The sequence below is a fragment of the Callorhinchus milii genome, unplaced genomic scaffold (genome assembly GCF_018977255.1).
Source record: "Callorhinchus milii isolate IMCB2004 unplaced genomic scaffold, IMCB_Cmil_1.0 Scaffold5, whole genome shotgun sequence".
NCBI classification, from domain to species: Eukaryota; Metazoa; Chordata; class Chondrichthyes; order Chimaeriformes; family Callorhinchidae; genus Callorhinchus; species Callorhinchus milii.
In genome coordinates this window covers 36,620,890-36,640,753 of record NW_024704746.1, presented here as the reverse complement: position 1 = coordinate 36,640,753, position 19,864 = coordinate 36,620,890, and the positions used below count along the sequence as shown (strand labels likewise).

At 39.9% G+C, this 19,864-nt stretch overlaps 1 protein-coding gene across 2 annotated transcripts in view; it reads left to right on the top strand.

The window, feature by feature from the left end:
* LOC103185322 (protein tyrosine phosphatase receptor type R) overlaps positions 1-19,864 on the top strand; it is a 71,327-nt gene that overhangs the window by 23,790 nt on the left and 27,673 nt on the right. For both annotated transcript variants that reach the window (XM_007903754.2, XM_042335965.1), the window contains exons 3-6: positions 6,185-6,298; positions 7,617-7,772; positions 10,092-10,202; positions 11,509-11,765. In XM_007903754.2, the coding sequence (XP_007901945.1) occupies positions 6,185-6,298; positions 7,617-7,772; positions 10,092-10,202; positions 11,509-11,765 (638 nt within the window). The remainder of the gene's footprint in view (positions 1-6,184; positions 6,299-7,616; positions 7,773-10,091; positions 10,203-11,508; positions 11,766-19,864) is intronic.

Below are 19,864 nucleotides of genomic sequence, written 5' to 3'. Positions count from 1 at the left end.
TCTATTCAACACGATTTGTTCTAACAGTGGACGTTCCTACGAGTAGCCTTCCCCACATCAGAGCAGGAGAGTTTACCTGGAGAGTTGATATAGTTGTCGATCACTTTTCCATTTCCTATTGCTGTTTCCAGTGGACACTTGTGTTGTAAGATATTGACATGCACAGAGGCAGTTGATCAACGACGCAGAGGTGAAAGGAGAGATTGAGAACGAGCTCTTATTGCGACAACACCAAGGTCGGATATTTGTTTTTTTAATGTTTAATTAAATTACACTAAAGTTTAGTGCCTGCGTGTTTTGTAGGCAAGCATGTGTGTGGGGGAAGATATCATACCTCTTTGCTCCTGTCTCTACTCAACAGGTTATTCTGGACAATATATAATAAATATTCCTTGCATTTGATACAGAGCTTCATCACGTCTTCCAGAAGTCTCAAAACTCTTCACTAGAATATACTGCAAAGTGAATTGACTGAAAAGCCAACAAGATTATGACAGCATCTATCTTGAAAATCTCATGAGAATACACACTTGAAAGGTTTCCATAATTTCCTCGTTGTTTGTGTGAACAGGGAAGTCCTGGTAGTGATTTAAACGGCCCAGTGACATTGTAGACTCCACAGGAAGGATGAGTGTCACTCTAGTTTCAAAATAGAAACCCTGGTGGACCACTGGACCTGGTTTACTTTTATTTCTTAATAGTAACTACTTGTGCAGCAACTGTGGTAAACAAATGCAGAAACCAGTGAGTGCGGAAGAAATCTCTTTCCAAAAAAAAATCTGTGTTTTTTGGAAGAAAATGTTTGCGAGATACAGCTGGTAAACTGGAACATGAATTGACAGAATATATAAATCGAGCATCACTATCAGAATTGGTTATAGATTTTTAAAAATGTCCAACAACTTTCATGTGTACAGTGCCCCGCATGCAGGGTAGCATCTCAAAGTCCTTGACATTGGTGGAGCGCAATGATGAGCTCGGTGAGGGAGGAGGTGGCAGGTGATCATAAGAGGAAGGTCTTCAGAAGAGACCTGAAGGCAGAGAGTGGGGCAACCCTTTTCTTTTGCTGTTTGGTCTCTACGAGGAGATTCTTTGTCCAGCATCAAATAGTCATGCATGTTGTGAGCTTCACCACAGCTAATATCAACACCATTGTTTCCGGTTTCCCCCACTTCTCTATTTCCCCCACCCCCCAATGAAGTGCCCCAGATAAGCACTGACTAAGCTTGACAAAGAGTCAGTCACGTCTGGGATTGACAGGAGGACCATTAAACGGCGATCCAACACACAGTTCTGGGAGATGTCAGGGGCCTGAAATTCCACCTAGTCCTAGCCTGTAATGGCCAGTTTTTGCTTAATAGCCTAACCTCAAAACTTAAGATGGCGCAGATTAATGGAAAAAGTTTAAAATTCAGTCCTAATTTGAATGCCAGTTCTTCTAAAGAACTGCAGACAACAAGTTCCCAAATCAAGATTGAAATTAAGAATATTCCACAATTCTGCTGCTTGTTAAATTTTAAACCAGTTTTACAGGTTAAAGTGAACATTCAGGCCCCTCCTCAAGCTTGTAAATAATTTATCAAGTATTCAAGGAAGGAATGATTCTGCCATTTGTCAATCTACAAGTTGCTAAATTGTGATTATGTGATGAAATACATACTTCATTGGTCAATAATTAGTGATACCTTGTCAGAGCACCATCATATTTAATATTTGATATTTAATGTTTTTTTAAAGCAGATTAACTACTGAAACTGAATCTTGCTTCACGCTGGTATTGTGAGACTTGAGTGTCAGTATTTCATATGATATATGGAGAAACCTACATAGTAAACTGTGATATCACTTTTATTAACTGTTGAGTGATCTAGGACCTTCAAATGATGATCTATTGGCTTTCCCATGATTCAATAAAGTTATTAAAATGAAACATGAAAGTGACTATGGAAAGTCAATGTAATTGGATTCAGGATCAGTATGTGCTAATAAGAATCCTCCATTATCTTTTATGTTCACAGTAATTTGTGATTGAACTGGAGAAAGCACTTTCATTTTGAAAAGCAGTTAGTTTCCTATCCCCTGGCAACATTTCTCCAGTTTAATATGTGCTTGAAATAAAGCCATAATTGGAACGTTTTACAGCTGTTTTGCTTATAGGTGTCAATATCATCCCTGCATTTCCAATCAGTAAAATCATTGTTTTTCAAAAACAAGTTTTCTTCTTTTGTTATTTAAGATTTCACCTAAGGCCTTAATCAAATTCAGAAACTAAACACAGCTTTTAAAGTGGAGTCCTGTAGTTCAGTGGTTAGAGCACTCGCCTTTCAAGCGAGCCACCTGGGTTGAATTCCAGGCAGGGCGAAACCTTGGGCAAGTTTCCTTACTCCACGCGCCTAATAATAATCCCTCCAAAAAACAATAATAAATTGGTCATTTTCAATCCACAACTGTTTGTGGGACACTGCTTTGCGCAATTAGCTGCTGCGTTTCGCCCACAAATATACAGTCAATTCACTTTACAGTATATTCTGTGAAGCACTTTGAGACATCTAGAAGATGTGAAAAGTGCTATATCAAATGCAAGGATTATTATATTATTATTTTAGACCATATGACAGTACAGGCTTGATAAAGTGCCAAATAAAGCTAGCTATATAAGACATAACATGATTACCAAATCTTAGTGGTTTGTGACTAATGTATGTAATATAGATTAAATTAGCTCCAAAATTTCAAACAATTATGCTTATTGTATTTTGCTGGCAATAAGCATTGTAATGATTGTTACAATGCAAGTGTTGATGCGCTTTAATGTAGAAAATTATATTGGTGTTTCGAAAACGAGTTAAATTGGCCAATGGATCACTTTTTCAATGTTACTTGTCTCTTCAGGCTGCAATCCTAATTTACTTTGATTGTCTAAAACATAAGTAATTTATCTTCTAGTTGCTATAACAATATCAACAAATAATACTCCTTCAGGAAATGATCATATTTGTGCTGACTATTAAAAATGGGAATGTTATAATTTAATTGTTCGAAATGAGAAAATCAAAGCCCCCTTCACATATCTGCAGAGTTTACACTAGACAAAAATGCAATTAGTTGTCTAATTGCTCTGAAATATATCCATTGTAAGAACTTGCTAGCATTCAGGGATTAGTTCTGTACTTGTTATGATTCTGCTGCGGTGCAAGGGAAGGATATCCTTGAAGTGTTAAAGTGTTGATGCATTGGACTTGCACTTGATGGCAGATCGGAGGAGAAACATCAATATAATTTTCACATAATTTGGAACAAAACATTGGCAGTACATTTTTAATGATTTATCAATGTAGTTATTTCCTTCCTAGAAATATGGTTCAATTAAATGTGAACTTGGAGATAGCACTAAGGGCTGAAGAAACAAATTGCTGTTAATTAATATAGCAGGCATTGCCACAGTGACAGGAAACATGGTTTATGTTCTAACCTCTGTAGGAAGAGGTTTAAGAAACATCCGCAACAAAAGGTATCCTCGTGCATTTTAATTACAGCCAAACATTTAACCTTTCCATCTGAGAAAAGATATCAGCCTATTCCTGTTTTGTCGTGGTAATCAAGGCTCTTTACAATTTATTGTGTACAATTTACACGCTACTGAAACTCTGGTCCATGCCTTTATCACCTCAAGGCTGGACGATGGGAACTCTCTCCTCGCCGGCCTTCCCGGCACCTCCCTCCACAAGCTGCAGGTCATTCAGAACTCTGCAGCTCGTGTACTGTCCCGCACCAGGCTTCGGGACCACATCACTCCCACCCTCACTCGCCTCCACTGGCTCCCCATCCTCCAGAGGATCGAATTCAAGATCCTCATCCTCACCTACAAGGCCATTCACGGCCTTGCTCCCTCCTACCTCTCCGACCTACTATCCCCCTACCTACCTGCCCGTACCCTCCGTTCCTCTGGCTCCGGTCTGCTCCACATCCCCCGCCCCAACCGCCCTACCATCAGTGGCTGGGCCTTCAGCCTCTCAGCCCCTAGGCTCTGGAACCCCATTCTCCAGTGCCTTCGCCGCCTCCTCCCTTTCCTCCTTCAAGGCCGGTCTCAAGACCTTTCTCTTTGACAGTGCCATTCAGCTCCCCTCTCGACTCTCTACCCCTTCCTCGCTCCCTCCCTTCCCTCCCCCTGACCATTTCCCCCCTGCTCGGGTCCTGACCCAACTGTACAGCACCTTGGGACGTCCTCCCGACATGAAAGGCACTCTATAAATGAAATCTTGTTGTTGTTGTATTCCCTTTTTGTCCACCATAGTAGAGTTCATCCTTTTAATACAGTTACTGGATTGAAGGTCATGCAAAAGGCATCAAAGTCTATCAAATATTTAAAACCTCTGACTTGCTTTGTCTCTTATTTTGTAGCCGCATGTTACTGTAATACGTATTGATTAGAGAGAAGGAAAAAACACATCATGTGGTATCTTCTACATAAGGAAAGTGAGGGTCACATAGACTGCAAATACAGATACTTTTTGACTGGGTAAATTTAACATGCTTTCTTAGCGGTTAAATTGCATAAGAAATTAAAAATCCTTGATTTTTTTTCAAACAAGCAAATTAATCAAGCATTACACATACGAATAATAAATAATAATACCTTAATGTAATGTCATGGTTTGATATTTTTGATAAATGATTAACATTTGTTCAGATGTTCGACATAAAGAAAATGTTATAAACTTTTAGAGATGCAGAACTGCAGGATATTACTTTTTTGGGGTTAGTTGGGTGTTTGACACACGTGGAAACTCATCACCTTGCTTAAGAGTATTCAAACCAAATTGAGAATTCCATGCTTCCCACCTAAATATGGAAATTCCAGAGATATTTGTTGGGATAGAATGTGCACTCCATCCCTGGAGGGACGCATCCTGCTTACAATACAAAATTACATTTGTATAGTGCCTTTCACATCAGGAGGATGTCCCAAGGCGCTGGACAGTCAGGGATTTGATATAACGCCTTATCACGACTTTGAGGAGTTTCCAAGCGCTCCACAGAATATATTATAAATTAAATTGACTGTATATTTTGTGGGCGAAATGCGGCAGCCAATTGCACACAACAGTGACCCATGAACAGTCGTGGATTGAGTGACCACATTATTATTTTTTTGGAGGGATTATTACCCTCGGAAAGTGATCTGCCTACTGACTAACAACTGGATTCCTACTTACTGCTGGAATCAAACCCAGGTCTCTCGCTTGCAAGGCGAGTGTTTTAACCACTGAGCTGCAGAACACCACAATGGGGAAGGGAAGCTGGTGGAGCCAAGCAAGGCTGGTGTGATGGGGTTATAGAGCCTGGTGCAGGAGAAGACATGAGCCGCAGAGTTCTGGAAGATCTGCAGCTCGTGGAGGGAAGAGTTGGGAAGGCCGACAAGTAGGGAGTTGGCGTAGTCGAGCCTAGATGTGATGAATGCGTGGATGAGGGTTTTGGTGGCATGAGGGTTGAGGCAGTGGCAGAGCCGGGCGATGTTGGGGATGGGGGAGGAAGGCAAAGCGGGTCATGGCACAGATGTGGGATAGAAAGGACAGTTGAGTCAAACAAGACTCCAAGGTTCCGGACTTACTTGGTGAGATGGAGTGTGCTTCCCTGGATGGTGATGCTGCCAGCGCCTGAGGTGTGAAGGTGCTGATAGGAGCCGATCATGAGAGCCTGGTTCTTATTGACGTTCAACTGAAGAAAATTAGCTCTCATCCAGGATTTGATGTCTGACAAACTTAATTCTTGATGTTTGACTTCAGTATAACTTTGGTATGTTAGATCCGAATGAGTCACTATCGGCACTTTTAATATGAGACCTTTAAAATGAGGCCATGCACCTTTCTTTGATTTTCTTTATACTGCTTCACTTTTACTGCCACTATTATTTAGCATCTTCAAAGATTCTGATGTACTTCTGTGTGGCAGAATTTTTTTTGCAACATTTATCTTATAACAAGCAACAATAATTGCCGTTACACAGATTTCTCCCACATTTTTGCTGTTCATTTATGGAATACTCCCCCTTCCAAACATCAAAGAATTGTAAACATTTGCAACTTTTATTACCTCATTTAAAATATTTACTGTGTTTTTTTTTCAGACACGTTATTTCAAGTCAATCTTGGCATTTAAAGGCAAGTTGCTGTTTTTGTTTCAGGCAATGCAAATGGATGTAAGAAAAGTGAACATCACGTTACTTCGGATATTCCGTGAAGGAATAGCAGCTGCCTTGGGCCTTTTACCACAGCAAGTACATATTAATCACCTTAATGTAAGTTACCTTGGAGCCTTAATTTGCAGAAACCATTTGCATTAGCCTCTTGCATCAGTTAAAATGATGAAGTGTTTTTGTAAAGGGCTCTAACCCTGCTGTCAATGATGGAACTGTTATCTCTGTGGCACTCTGGACACTGGGAGATGGCATTCAATTTGACTACACGTCATTGGAATACACTCTTCCATTTTAAGTAAAGGAAATTTTAAAGAATGATACTTAATAAGCGTTTCACTCTGACAGCCGTGAGAGTCCAATTACAGTATATCAGAAGGCCAAGTTATATCAAATTCGTCATAGCCACTGCACAGGTAAAGGAATTTTTCCCAAGCAATTTGGGCTTTGCTCCAAATGTGCATAAATGCTTTGCATAACCTTTCTAGGCAGAATTTATAACTTCTAAAACATTTATATTCGTTCATTTAAGTGAGTACTTAAGGTCCTGACAACTTTTTGCCAAGATTGATTACCAAGTTTGGGCCCTATTTTCTTAGTGGCAAAAACGGAGATGGTCCTTGAGCTGGGACAGGAATGATTTGTACAGAATTTATGGTCAAAATATCATTAATCAGAAGAACATTGTGATCCTCTCCTATAGCTAAAGGGGTATTCCTATCCCTGCAGCCCTGCATGTGTGGTGGATTATCATCTTGTGCTTTGTAAACGGCAAGCTGCACTCATACCCCCAGGCTGCATCTGGAGCACCACTCAGTTCCATAGCTCCACTCTTTTCATAGAGAGCAGACAGGAAAGTGCGTAACTCCTCATCTCCCCCCCTCCCCCTTCCCACCCTCAAGCAATGGCACAACTTGAAGATTTTTATAGTGCCATTAATCTTTCTCATCACAGAGAGCCTTAAAAGCATTGAAAAAGCACTCTCTGCCATTGGACAGCCACTAGCAAGAATATTGATGGAGGTCACCAGTGGGTTTAGCATGCTCTGGGTCAAACCATTGTATTGACGTTAGGGGTTGTTGGTGGTGGGGAAAGCAATTGTTCACGCCACAAACTAGTCAATTATAATCTCCTGAAATTCTGAAAAAAATGCTTTAACCATTCACTCAAAGTATGTTAGCAAAGCTTATTTACCTCATTTCAGGAAAAAGTGCAATATGGGGAATGAGAATGAAGCATTAGTCCCATCCAGGGCACGACTGGGAGCAGTTTATGGGACAGAAATCAGTAAGAGTTGGAATATTCAGAACTGTAATGTGGGATAAGCTTTGAAAGAGCAATGCAGGAAAATGCATTGATTAATAAGTTACACAAATGTTGTCCTTATAAAATGCAAGCTTTGTGTTTGAAAAATACACAGGAAAAGAAAAACTGCATTGAGTTTTACGTATCTTCAATGAATGATAAAACTGGCATGTTACACCCGGTTCCATCGGAAGAAGTGATGCAGTCACTCAATGTAAACATCCTGCATCAAAGCCTCTCACAGTTTAGCATAACACAAGTCACACCTGAGGTAAGCTACCAAATATTTTTGAATGAAAATGTCTGAGCTTAAACATAGCATTTTAGGAAACATCTGAACATTCGTAAGAGCTGTCATTTCAAAGCCACTACTGAATCACTAGTACATCTATATTAAGACCTGAGCTGAGCCAATAAAAGGTCTTGAGGAAAATAGTAGCATTTTGAGTTTTTTAGGGGACAAGATAGTGCAAAGCCACCACGAACAAGAACACATGTTTATTCCAGCATTTTAAAAGTGTAACTTGACTGGATGAAACTAAATTGGCCATCAATAACATCTTCATTTCCTTTTCACAGTTTTCATTTACAGCCAGCCCCATTCTTTTGTTGTTAAACGTGAAATGAATAAAAAGCAGCTCGATGCTATGATGGGAGGTCTAGAATGGGTGTTCTGGAAGGATGAGATCAGATGGGTCAAAGGGCCAAATTTATCTGGACTATTCTTGTGATTTTGTGAATAATATAAGATTTTGTGGGAAGTTGTTGTGAATTTTTAGTAAACGGTATTTAATGACGAAGGAATTCTGGTTGGCTGAATTGGCAGATCTCGATTTAGTGTGGTTAGTTGCCCAAGGGTGTTTATGTTTTCACTATAGCTGGATTCCTTTCGGAATGGGAGCGGGCAAACACATTATCAGTGTGACTGTCAGACTTGTTTATTAGAGTAGATGTGACAGTAGTCTGCAGGTATTTACTCTGACACTCTGAGATTCTTGCACCAACTGCAAGAATCTCACTATACACTTGCACTTAATCTCCTGCTCCAAATAAGAATGAAGACCAATTTCAAGTACTGCCTCAGATCTAAAGGTAAATGAATATTAAGACACATCTGCTCTAATCCTTCTGGCACAATGCACAGGTTTGTGATCAAAGCAGTGGTTCAACAACCAAGGTTTCAGTCTTTTTTCATGCTCATCTGTACAAAAAGACAATGGAGAACAATCCTAGTGAAGTTCCCTTACTTTAACCCCACCAGACAGCTGCACAGAGAGAATCAATTGTGATGTTTAAAAGTTGAATTGATAGGAACGTGAACTAGGTGTATTGAGTGATAAAGGGAAAAAGCAGGGAAATGGGATCAAAACATCTAACACAATCTCAGAAACTGGCAAGACAGGCTTAATGGCCTCCTATTACTGTCTTAATCCATTCAAAGATAGATTTGGGGGAAATTGAAAATGTGTGATGGTGATGACATGTGCACTCCTGCGGATATTCACATTTTTCAACATGTATGTAATTCATGATACTCACCATGTAAAGAATACAATTGTTGCAAAAAAATCCAGCTGTTCTTTCTGCTGTCTTTTCGGGCAGGAAAGGAAAGTGTGGGAATCTGCTGACTTCAGCAGCACAGCTAGCACATCTGCTGCCATATATAGTTAGATTAGAGGGCACTGGTTAAGGCCCGCAGTAATACTTAAAGAGATCTAATATATATCAGGAACATAGAAGACGCAAACAGTTTCCATGAGTAAGCCTATGTTCATGACAGAATGTGTTTCTAAATATACTCTTCAATATAGACCAAGAATTGTTTGCTTTGACAACCAAAATCTCTAAAGACATTTGATTATTTCTCAGGCCAAGATGCTGAAGTGTGGCCAGTAAACCAGGAAAGGAGGATGTCTCCTCCCATCGTCTTTTCCTTTTCACACGTCCCGCGTCTCTTGAAGTAGTAAAGCAGTCTTCTGTTTCCTGTCTATTGCAATGTTGCAGAGTTTCCAATTTTTGAGCACACTTAATGGTTGGTTCAAACAGATCGTATTTGTATCCACAATTTGCGCATGAAATTCGAAAGAAACATTGCCCAATGTGCAGAAAGTGATCGGTGATGTCTCCAATGAATAAATATTGTCCTTGAGTCCCAAATGTTTACACTTTTACCTCATTGCAAAGGATCAGTGTGAAAGCTGTGTGAAACAGGGAGAGGTTTTGAGAAGAAAATTAAAGCTGGTAAATGCAAACACTACAAAAAGCATCAAAGTAATTCACTGTGGCAATGATACCCTTTCAGCAATTTATTTTTTGTACGATTTAAAATGATTCTGTAGACTAACATCTGTCCTCTTGCTTTTGTTGGTAGATTATCAAGAGAATTGCACTTCAAAACTGAATTCAGAAAATGTTTTGACAAATACAGTATGTGTTTAGGAACTAAGGTTTTTTGGTTTGATATTCATAACAGTAACAGGTTTGTGTGTACAGATTGATCTGAAATAAACACAGATCTGATGTATAACCACTGGTGTACGCTTATCTCACTAGCAGTGTTGTTTGGTAATGTCAATTTCATTTCTTTCAGAAAAATGTTTTACATGGAGAACATGGGAGGGATGGGTTCTGGAGCAAAGAAGGTTTCTATGCTGTTGTTATATTCCTCACTGTCTTTGTCATTGTCGTTACATGTTTACTGGTAAGATTTTATTATTGTATGCTTCTTTGGAAAATTTAAATGTGATAAGTTATTGTAATTTAAAATAAGGATTTAATCATGCCCAAACTCGTCTTTCTTTAGAATGAAATAAATACTAATTAATTCACTAAACAAAAGTTTCCATCATGCAATTTGATATATGTTTAAATACATGAGCATTTGTCAACGTTCGTAATAAACGTTTGGGTGCAATCTCTGGTTAAGTTTCTGTAAGTTTGCTTTATCTATCATGTATTTGGAGTTCACACCAAATGTTTTAAAATATGTCTATCGTAACTAGTTTAAATAAATATTAACCTGACCCTCATCTGCGGGTCCCTTATTTTGAATACCTGCAAAAGAAAAGGGGAAGAGAGGAACCTGCGGTTAAATGAGAAATGTTTGATGTGTCACTTTAGTTGTGTGGGTTGTGTTTGCATGCTCTGAAGTTCTGAAATTAGCAATGATGTGTGATAAGAGAAGGGCGCAGAGGTCAGAGACTTCTCCTGAGGGAGAGAACATCTGAGATAGAGTCAACCCAGTCTGTTCGCATGGCGCTCCACACAGGCAATGTTACAGGGTTGTCGGTGGAGTAGATTAGCAAACCCATCGTGCCACTTCAACAGAGCAAGGGACCGTTTGATGGAAGGAAATCCAAGAAGAGCTTAATCTCTCTTTTTAGAATGGAGAGGAGCTGTTAGACTGCGTAAAGACTTCACTGTTGTGTTCCAGACCTGCATCACTGACACACCTATGATAGATCAAAATAATTGTATTGTTGTTTGGTCAATTGCATTTCTGTTTGAAATAATATAGAAAATTGGGCTCAGATGAATGTACTGAAGCCAATATTTGGTGTAGATGTCTCAAAAATCCTAACCTACTGAAAATGTAAGGGGAGGTCAGTGCGTTGTGTGGGGTGGTAACTGCACTGCTTTGCTTCTCCATGGCCCTGTTCCGAATCATGCGGAAAACTGAGGGGCTGCATTCGGAGGAATCCAATACTCCCAGCTGGGTGTTACGTATAACGCAGCAGAGAAATGTCAATCACGTGTTAGGACTGATTGAAGATGGATCGGTTTCACTGATTGCGGCATTGCTTCCCACTGGGAAATCCCGGCCACAAATCTCTACACTGATATCATTGCTCCATGGCTGTACAGTGGGATTTCAAAGGATCAGGGTCCACAGCACCGTAAATGCTGCAGACCTTGAACTGATAGGTTGATTGCCCGTGCCCAGTTACCAGTGGAAAGAAAGTATTCTATCCCCTCATTATTACAAGTGTTGTTTTTGTATTTGTCAGTTTCTCTACAGGTTGAAGGAAAAGATTCCATTTCAGTTCAGTCAGGAGAAACAGCAGAATCAGCGGATCGACCTTTCATCTATGCCTGTGCAGCCACCACAGCTGGAGGTTAAAACTGCTCACAGCATGGTTCAACCTGGCCTCAGCACAGTTACAGTCAGTGTGGACTCCCCGAGTCGGCATGTCCCAGACATCAAGCCTTGCACTTCTTCAAGTCCCTCGCCTTTCAAAATGAAGCCAGGTTGTCTCCAAGAAAGGTAACGAGAAATGTTTCAAAATAAGAATTAAAACAAACTCATGGACAGTGCCTTCCATATCAAATGCTGCTTTATAAATAGTACAAACTACCAGCAGTCTGTTACAGTAGTTTGCAAATCAGCTCTTTCACAAGATAAATAATTAGTGTAAACATTTTTAAAAAATTAACATGACAGTTTTCATTTTAATTAGGCACAGTATTAATCCAGGTACTTTAAAGTACTGAATGTGCTAAATCTGAACGGGTGCGTTTGGTGTTTCATCTCAAAAACGTCTAAGTTACTCAGAAAAATAGTGGCAAAATTGTGATATTTCTGTTTACGCGTCAGAGATAATTAAGGAAGAGTGTGGTGTTCGGAACCGCAGTGTGGGAAGGGAAGCCAGAGTGTTGTGTGACAGAACCCGCGAGTTAGATGTTTTAGATTGAGCGGAAATCAGGAAAGAGCTGCTGGATGTAAAAGTGGAGTGCAAATGAGGAGACTCTCCTTTGCAATCATTACCATAGACTGCAAGTGTATCATGTTTTGGGAAAGTAGCAGAGCTGGATTATAGCGACTACTCCATCCCTGGATTCCACCCCCCACTAACCCCCGACTGCCAGCAATTGGTTTCTACCAACTTCCATTGAACTTTTCTAAACAAAACTAACCAGGGAATAGCTTTTATCACCTGATCATTCCACTCCCCAACTAACAGAAACCAAATGTAATTTTGCTACCGTTGCAAAAATGTAACAGAAACTGTAGACAAGTGCTGCACAGGCTGCAGGTTTAAACAGCACCACAAAATTCACCTGAAAAATAGTCTTGACTGCAATATGTTTTTTCAATCACGGATGTTTGTCGAGTTTCGCAATGAAATAAGTGTGATATTTTTGTCACACCCTCAGAAACATTTCCTTTTGAATTCTGCTCGCTCTGTACTGAGTCAGAGCTTTGTTTTTGCCGAAGCTTTGCATGAAAATCGTCTGAGATGGTTTTGACGTCTACTAAAAACCAAGGAGATCATGAACTGTCAGTTTCAAGGACTGTCAGGGAACATAGGCACTTGGCAAATGTGAGTCCACAAACCTTGGATCATAGAGGATGTGTCGGGGGCAGTCACATTGATTAATTCCTTCATAAGATAACAGGCTAAGTATGTGGCCAGAGAGCAATATAGCAGAAGATATAGAGATGGCTGTGGAATGAAATAAAATAACAATAATCTTTCATTTGATACAGTGTCTTAAGTTGGCAGGAAGTCTCAAAGCACTTCATAGGATTTACTGTAAATAATAATCTTCCTTGCATTTTTGGTATAGCAACTTTCATGTCGGGAAGACATCCCAAAGAGCTTCACAGGATTTTACTGTGGATTGACTATTTGTGAGTGAACACGGCAGCTAACTTGTGTATAGCAATGTCCCACAAACAGCCATGAAACTAAAGACAATTTTTATTTTGGGAGATTGTTGCCCGGACACCAGGAGAAACTCCCTTCTCTTTTCAAATAGTGCCGTGGGATATTTAATGTCCACCTGACTGGCAGACAGGACTTCAGTTTAATGTCTGATCTGTAGGACGGTACCTCCAACAATGCAACATACCCCCCCAGCACTGCATTGATTTGTCAGCTATGTGAGTTCAAATCTCAACATGGGGCTTAAAATAATCATGGCATTTGGTATAGTGCCTTATCACATTGTCATGACATGTCATAATTCTTCGCAGGATTTTATGATGAATATATAAGTGCAGTGACTGTGTATTTGTAGGTGAACACAGCAGCCAAATTGTGCCCAGGAATATCTCACAAATATCCATGAAGCAAATAACCATTCTTTTTTTAATCTGGGGGATTGTTGGCCAGGACACAGAAGAAACTCCCTTTTTAAGAGTAGTGTCATGGAATCTTTAAAGTCCATCTGAAAACGCAGACAATGCCTTGGTTTACCATCTCAACTGAATGACGGCACCTGCAACAATCCGGCACTGCATTGGAGTGTCAGCCTGGACTTCTATAGGCGAACAAAGGGCTGGGGCTGGGTTGGGAGCTGGAGCGATTGCTGAGGTTTCAGGAAAAGAAACCATGCAGAGGTGGGGAAAAATATTTTGGAGTTGCCCTGTGGGATGCAGGGAGTATCTGCAGAGATTTCTGCTAGGAATTAAAGTGGGTAAGGCGAGATCGAGGACTAGGCAAGATCTTTGATGGGCTGATGATCGTTTCTGGTTTCATGTTTTCCTTATGTAATGTATTAGGTGTCAGCCAGCTCAGTTGGTAGCATTTTGTTTCTGAGTCAGGAGGCCTTGGGTTCAAGACCCACCTCATATAGTCCAGGCTAACACTCGAATACAGTGTTGGGGTGTGCTACATTGACTTCCTTCAGATGAGACATTAAGTCGAGGTCTTTTATGCCTGTTCAGTTGGACATTAACTCCGATGGCCCTATTAGAAAAGAGAAGGGAGTCTTCCTGGACTCTTGCTGACAACAAATAAAATCCAGTTATTCATTTCATGGCTGTTTGCGAGACGTTTCTGTGTGCAAAAATCGGCTGCTGCATTTGCCTCAAATTGCAGTCCGCATGCTTTGCTATGTATCCTGTGAATATGTCTCTTGATGTAGTGCCTTAGTGAAAGGCACTACATCAAATGAATGTATGCTTTTTTGTATCTCCACAAATGAGATTGACTGAATAATGTCTATGATTGTCCAGTGTATTTTTCCTGCACACAATTCACATTTGTTAGAAATTACTCCCCAGTCTTTTTATCAGGGTTCTTGTTTTTCAGCCTGGTGCAGCCTCCGGTGGGATTTGAACCGTCACCCCTGTGTGCACGCTCTTATTGAAGCTGCTTTCCCAAACCACTCAGTTACCCTGGCAGCTGGGACGCCTCTGCTGTCCCTTGTGCATTGAGCTGAAATATAATTTTCTATTAAGAAAAAAAACATTCATTGAGAGTTAGAGCTTGAAGCTCCACGGATTTATTTGCTTTACTTTGGCAGTTTATTGGCATCATATCAAATAGCAATTTCTTGTTGAATCAGAATAATTCAGCATACTGTTCACATGTGTATTTCACTAAGGAAAGTGCCCGTGTCTCCCATTATTTTATAATGTATACATTTTCCCAAGTCCTCTGTATTCCTTTGCATTTCACTCCATGGTGTCTTTTGAGTCCCTTCCCAGTTCCCATTGATAAGGTGAATGTACCTTCCTTCAGCTAGCAATGAGGTGTGCTTACCTGTATACTAAAGAAATATATGGGCTTGTTGGGCAGAATGACTTTTGTTTCTGTGCTGTAGTTTGTGTGATTTCTAAATGATGGCCTTGCTCCAGTGAATAGACCCAGCTGGTGTGATACAAGTTTGCACAATGAGTTATGATCATTAAGGGCTCCTAGATTGTTATATGACCCATTCACATGAATAGTTCATACCACCCATCCCAACGTCCCTACATTTCCCCTCTCCCTATTTGCCTTTCTCTTCATCGTGCTTACCAAACCTCAGAGAATATGCGACAGAGAGAGCGATGTACGGTGAGCAACATGTAACATAGCGAGCAACCTGCGGTACATTGAAAATGTAGTAAAGTGAGCAGGGTGCAGCAGAGCGAGCGATTGAGCAAGAGATATGCAATAAAGTAACAAATAAGTAGTAGAGACTTGTAGTACCAGCCCAGCTTTCCCAGAAACCTCAACACGCTCATCTCCAGATTCCTTGGAATGGGCACATATGCCTCAAAACTCCTTGCCTCAAGCAAAAGATAGCATTTTGTTCTGTGTGCAATCAGTTTCAATACCATTACTATCTCTTGTCAATGTTTGTTTGGAAATTAGAGATCACCATCTAGTGGAGGAAACTGAATGTTAACATTTTCATTTCAGCGCCATCTGAGAATAGTTTGTTTCTGTAAAGTAATGCCTTTTATTTTTATATATATATATTTTTCTGTTTTAGGAAATTTCCCCTGACTTTACTATTGCACAGATCCATAATGGTTAATACAGTCAATGATAATGCAGAAATATTCCAAAGAAATGGTATGTTGTGTGGGTGGGGTTGAAGTTTATGCTTTGACCAGGAATTTTACCAAGTGTAAAATTAGGCAATAGAGAATCTCTGCAAAGTGGTTCAGTGGCAGTGTGATTAATCATCTCGTTCAGAGCTTCAGAACACCAGACAACTCAACAAATGTATACGTTTCACAAAGCGTTTAGTGATTGCAGTTGGAATTTTTTGTGTATTACAAATTACACACTTATTTAAATCCCTGGGTTAATGAGGGAAAGGTCAGCCAGGGGTTTCCACTGTTGGTTAGTATCTCTGTTGTTGGTGTGATGTCTATTGCTGGTGTGCATTTGTGTACGGCAGGTAAGGATCAAGATCAAATGCATGCCACCCGCCACCCACCCCCACAGTCAGGTAACACAGACAATTAGTGCTGATTGCCAAGTTTTACACATAACTAATGTTCACTTGAACGGAAGGTGACTGGCACTCCTGATATCATACCCCAATAGAAGGACAACCATCACTAAAACCAGTTTCAGAGAGAAGTAGTGAGTAAAGGAACAGTTAAAACAAAGGCATATTATCCTGGCATTATTAATATTAGTAGTAGTATGGCCATTAACTACTACTAATATTAATAACCCTTCAATTTGATATCGAATCTGACACATCCAGAGGACATCTCAAAGCCCTTCGCAGGATTTACTGTAAAGTGTAGTGCCTGTGTATTTTTTTTCGGTAAATGCATTTTTTGAATCCTCAATCTTTTCCCCAATTCCCTTGAGACGTTGGTCTCTCTGGATTTTATATTTAGAAGGCTTGTTATAAACAAGTATGTAACCAGTGGTATTCAGCAGAGCAGTGAACAAGAATCCCACTGCTGCTGTGATCCACTATTTTGATTTTTCAACATGATGTACCACATTACATCTCAAGCACCTGTCTCAACAAATACATTCTGTTCTATCATTCTATGTGAAACAATTACAGCAACCTACTCTCCATGAATTTCTGAGCTCTGTGAAGTGTGGGATGTGTCATGTGACAGTTGTGTAGCGTTATTGTAACTCATAATAATAATCCTTGCATTTGATATAGCACCTTATCATTGTCGTCAAGCCATCTCAAGAAGTGAAGTGTAGTAACTGTGTATTTCACAGCCAAATGCAGCTGCCAATTTGCACAGCCAGTCCCACAAACATCAATGAAGTTTCATAGCTGTTTGTGAGACATTGCTCTGTGCAAATTGGCTACCGCCTTCATTTAAATAATACACAGCACTTACACTTTATAGTGAATCCTGTGAAGCACCTTGATACGACTTTCTGATGTGAAAGGGGCTGTGTCAAATGTAAAGATTACTATTATTAACTTGCTCCTTCATCTTAGCCTGTTAGACCAATTTGATTTAAGATTAAGGAAGTATGGAAAGTTCTTACTTTCAGGCTCAATTTGGAAGCTGGTTTCCTGTAGATCTTAAAAGCAACTGACTCCAGAATTAAGAATGGATTTCACAATTCTGCAAGGTCCTAAATTTTAAACCAAAGTGAGTTCATATGATAGGATTAGGTGTAATTTAAGACCTCGTATGATGTTTTAGACCCACAACAATTCTAAAATGAGGTTTTGAAATTGATGGCAGCTTGTGAAGTTTTGGTCTTTTTGTGGGGGAAGGGTTTCAATAAAATTATCTTCTAAAAGTTTACTGTAAGTTTATGTTAGTTTCTGGAACTGCCATTAGCAGACAGGAAATGATGGTGCCAATCAACCGAATTCCCATGGTGACAGGAAGCCCTGGCAGGTCAGATGTGGATTGTGCCTGTCTGTTGTGTTTTCTGCATCACATGCTCTTTCTTCCCTTTTGGCCCAACTTTAAGAGAAACTAATCAACAATTTGCATCTAAGCACTACATTTGAAGGCTGTACAGCATGACAGCTATTTGGTGCAGTTGATAAGACTGTTAAGAAAATCTAGACTTTGAAAATGATTTTGAGACTGATTGCTTTCAATTTGTTTCAAATTGTCTTTAAAGTAAAAGCTTTGTTTTTGTGGTTGGTGATCACACAAAGTTTATTTTACAGACTGTAATATCAGAATGGCCTATTATTTTTTTTAAAAAAAGCACATCTGCCAAGAATTAGGATTCATTTTTTTTTACATATTCCTTTTTGGTTTTAACCTATTTATTTAAATGCAATTAGAATTTACATCTGTATCGAGCCTTTTACAGAAGAACTTGTCAAAGAGCTTCACATAGCTGACTGCTGTGTGTGTGTGTGTGTGTGGGGGGGGGGTTGGCGGCAGGGAGGGGTGGGGAGGAGGGTGGGGTGGAAGGTAATAGTGGCTGTCAAAAATATAGGTCTTGAAGCAGGTTTTGTAGACAGAGAAGCACGGATGAACTAGAGGGACTCCGGGATAGAGTTCCAGAGAGCAGGTCAGACTGGCTGAAAGCGTCCAGTGATGGTGGGTTGGATCGACCGCGGGACATTAAGCATTAAGCTGGTGTTTTCCGAATAGAGGAAGCGGCTGAGGTAATTTTGGTCATTGCATTCACATACAACACAATACAAACGTACATTTATATAGCGCCTTTTATGTTGGAAGGACAACCCAAAATGCTTGATAAAGAGAGAGGAAAGATGGATGAAAGTGCAGTCAAAGAAGTGTGGGCATTTTGGGGGGATGCAGGGGGCAGCTCGGGTCAGAGGCAGAAGCCAAATACGTGAACACTGAGTCAAGGAGTCTTGGATCAGTGGGCATGGTCAGTCCGCTACACAATGAATATTCTGTTGAAGCTGCTACAGTTGAGTATGTTCCTGGACTTAATATTTTAATGTTTTAAAGTGAATTACAGAACAAAACTGCAAATAGCATGTGAGCATAATAGCAATTTCTGCTTCTGCTGAGTGTTTTTTAAAAATATCACTCAAACTGAACAATATCAACCAACGTTTACCAGAAGCATAAATACCCAAAATACATGTGACTCACTTGTGCTTTGTGGAGATAGGTCAAAAGGGAAAAGCTTCGAGTTATTAAAATCAATGAAGAGGCTTATTCCTCTGTACTGTATGACTAAGATGTTCTTTTCTGGTTACTGTGTGACACAAGAACCATACAAGTCAGGAACAGAACACAGCAGTGTAGAGGAGAAAACCATGAAGATTTTTCTCCCCTCTCCCCCCGCCGCTCCCACGCACACACACTGGCTCCTCCCCAACAAGAGACACTTTCTCTCTAGTAACAACTTGAAAAAATTTGGCCCTTTGTTTAAGGTTGAGTGAATCCAGTGGGAGCTTCTGTTTTCTTCACTTGAGGGAGACGGAAAAAAATCTGTGGGAGGTTTTGTATCTCTAATTGAATGAAGTAAGGAAACAGAGGGTCTTTTTACAAAAAGGAACCACAATCCCCATATATGGAATATAAAGCACAAGACATGACCAACTGTGTCAACCTTCACGAGTGAACTTCTGCACTCAGAACCGCTTCAAAGATAATTCCTCCTGTATATGCAATGTTTGTACAGTATGTGATCCACTATGAATGTCAGTATGAGAGACCTGTAATGGTTGTCAATCTTAAAATCGTAGTTTCCCCTGAAAAGTTTTTAAATGGTTGTAAATAGTCTATTAAAATGTCCGTGCTCCCACCATTTTCCTTTGAGGAGGGGCAGGAGTAATGGGATGTGGTGAAGAGATCTTTATCTGCACATCTTAATAGGGAAGACAAAAGGGAAAGTTAATCGAGATTTACAAGTGGCATTAGTTATATAGAGTGTTTAAGAGCACTTTGCTTTTGATGCTGTATTTCTTTGGAGCTTGATGTAAAGCAATCCCAATATGAAAATAAAGGCTACAACAATAACTTCCATTCATATAGTGCCCTTCATACTATATAAAAATTTGGGGATGTCCTCCCGATATGAAAGGAGTTACACAATGTAATATTGCATTCACATGAGGTAGCTCTTCAATGTATCTCAAAACTGTTTCACAAGTTATACTGTAAAGTGATTTGACTGTATTCTTTGCAGGAAATTTATACTAATCTGATACCAGGTGTTTTTTTAATGCTATTAAACAATCAGTTGTCCAAGAGAT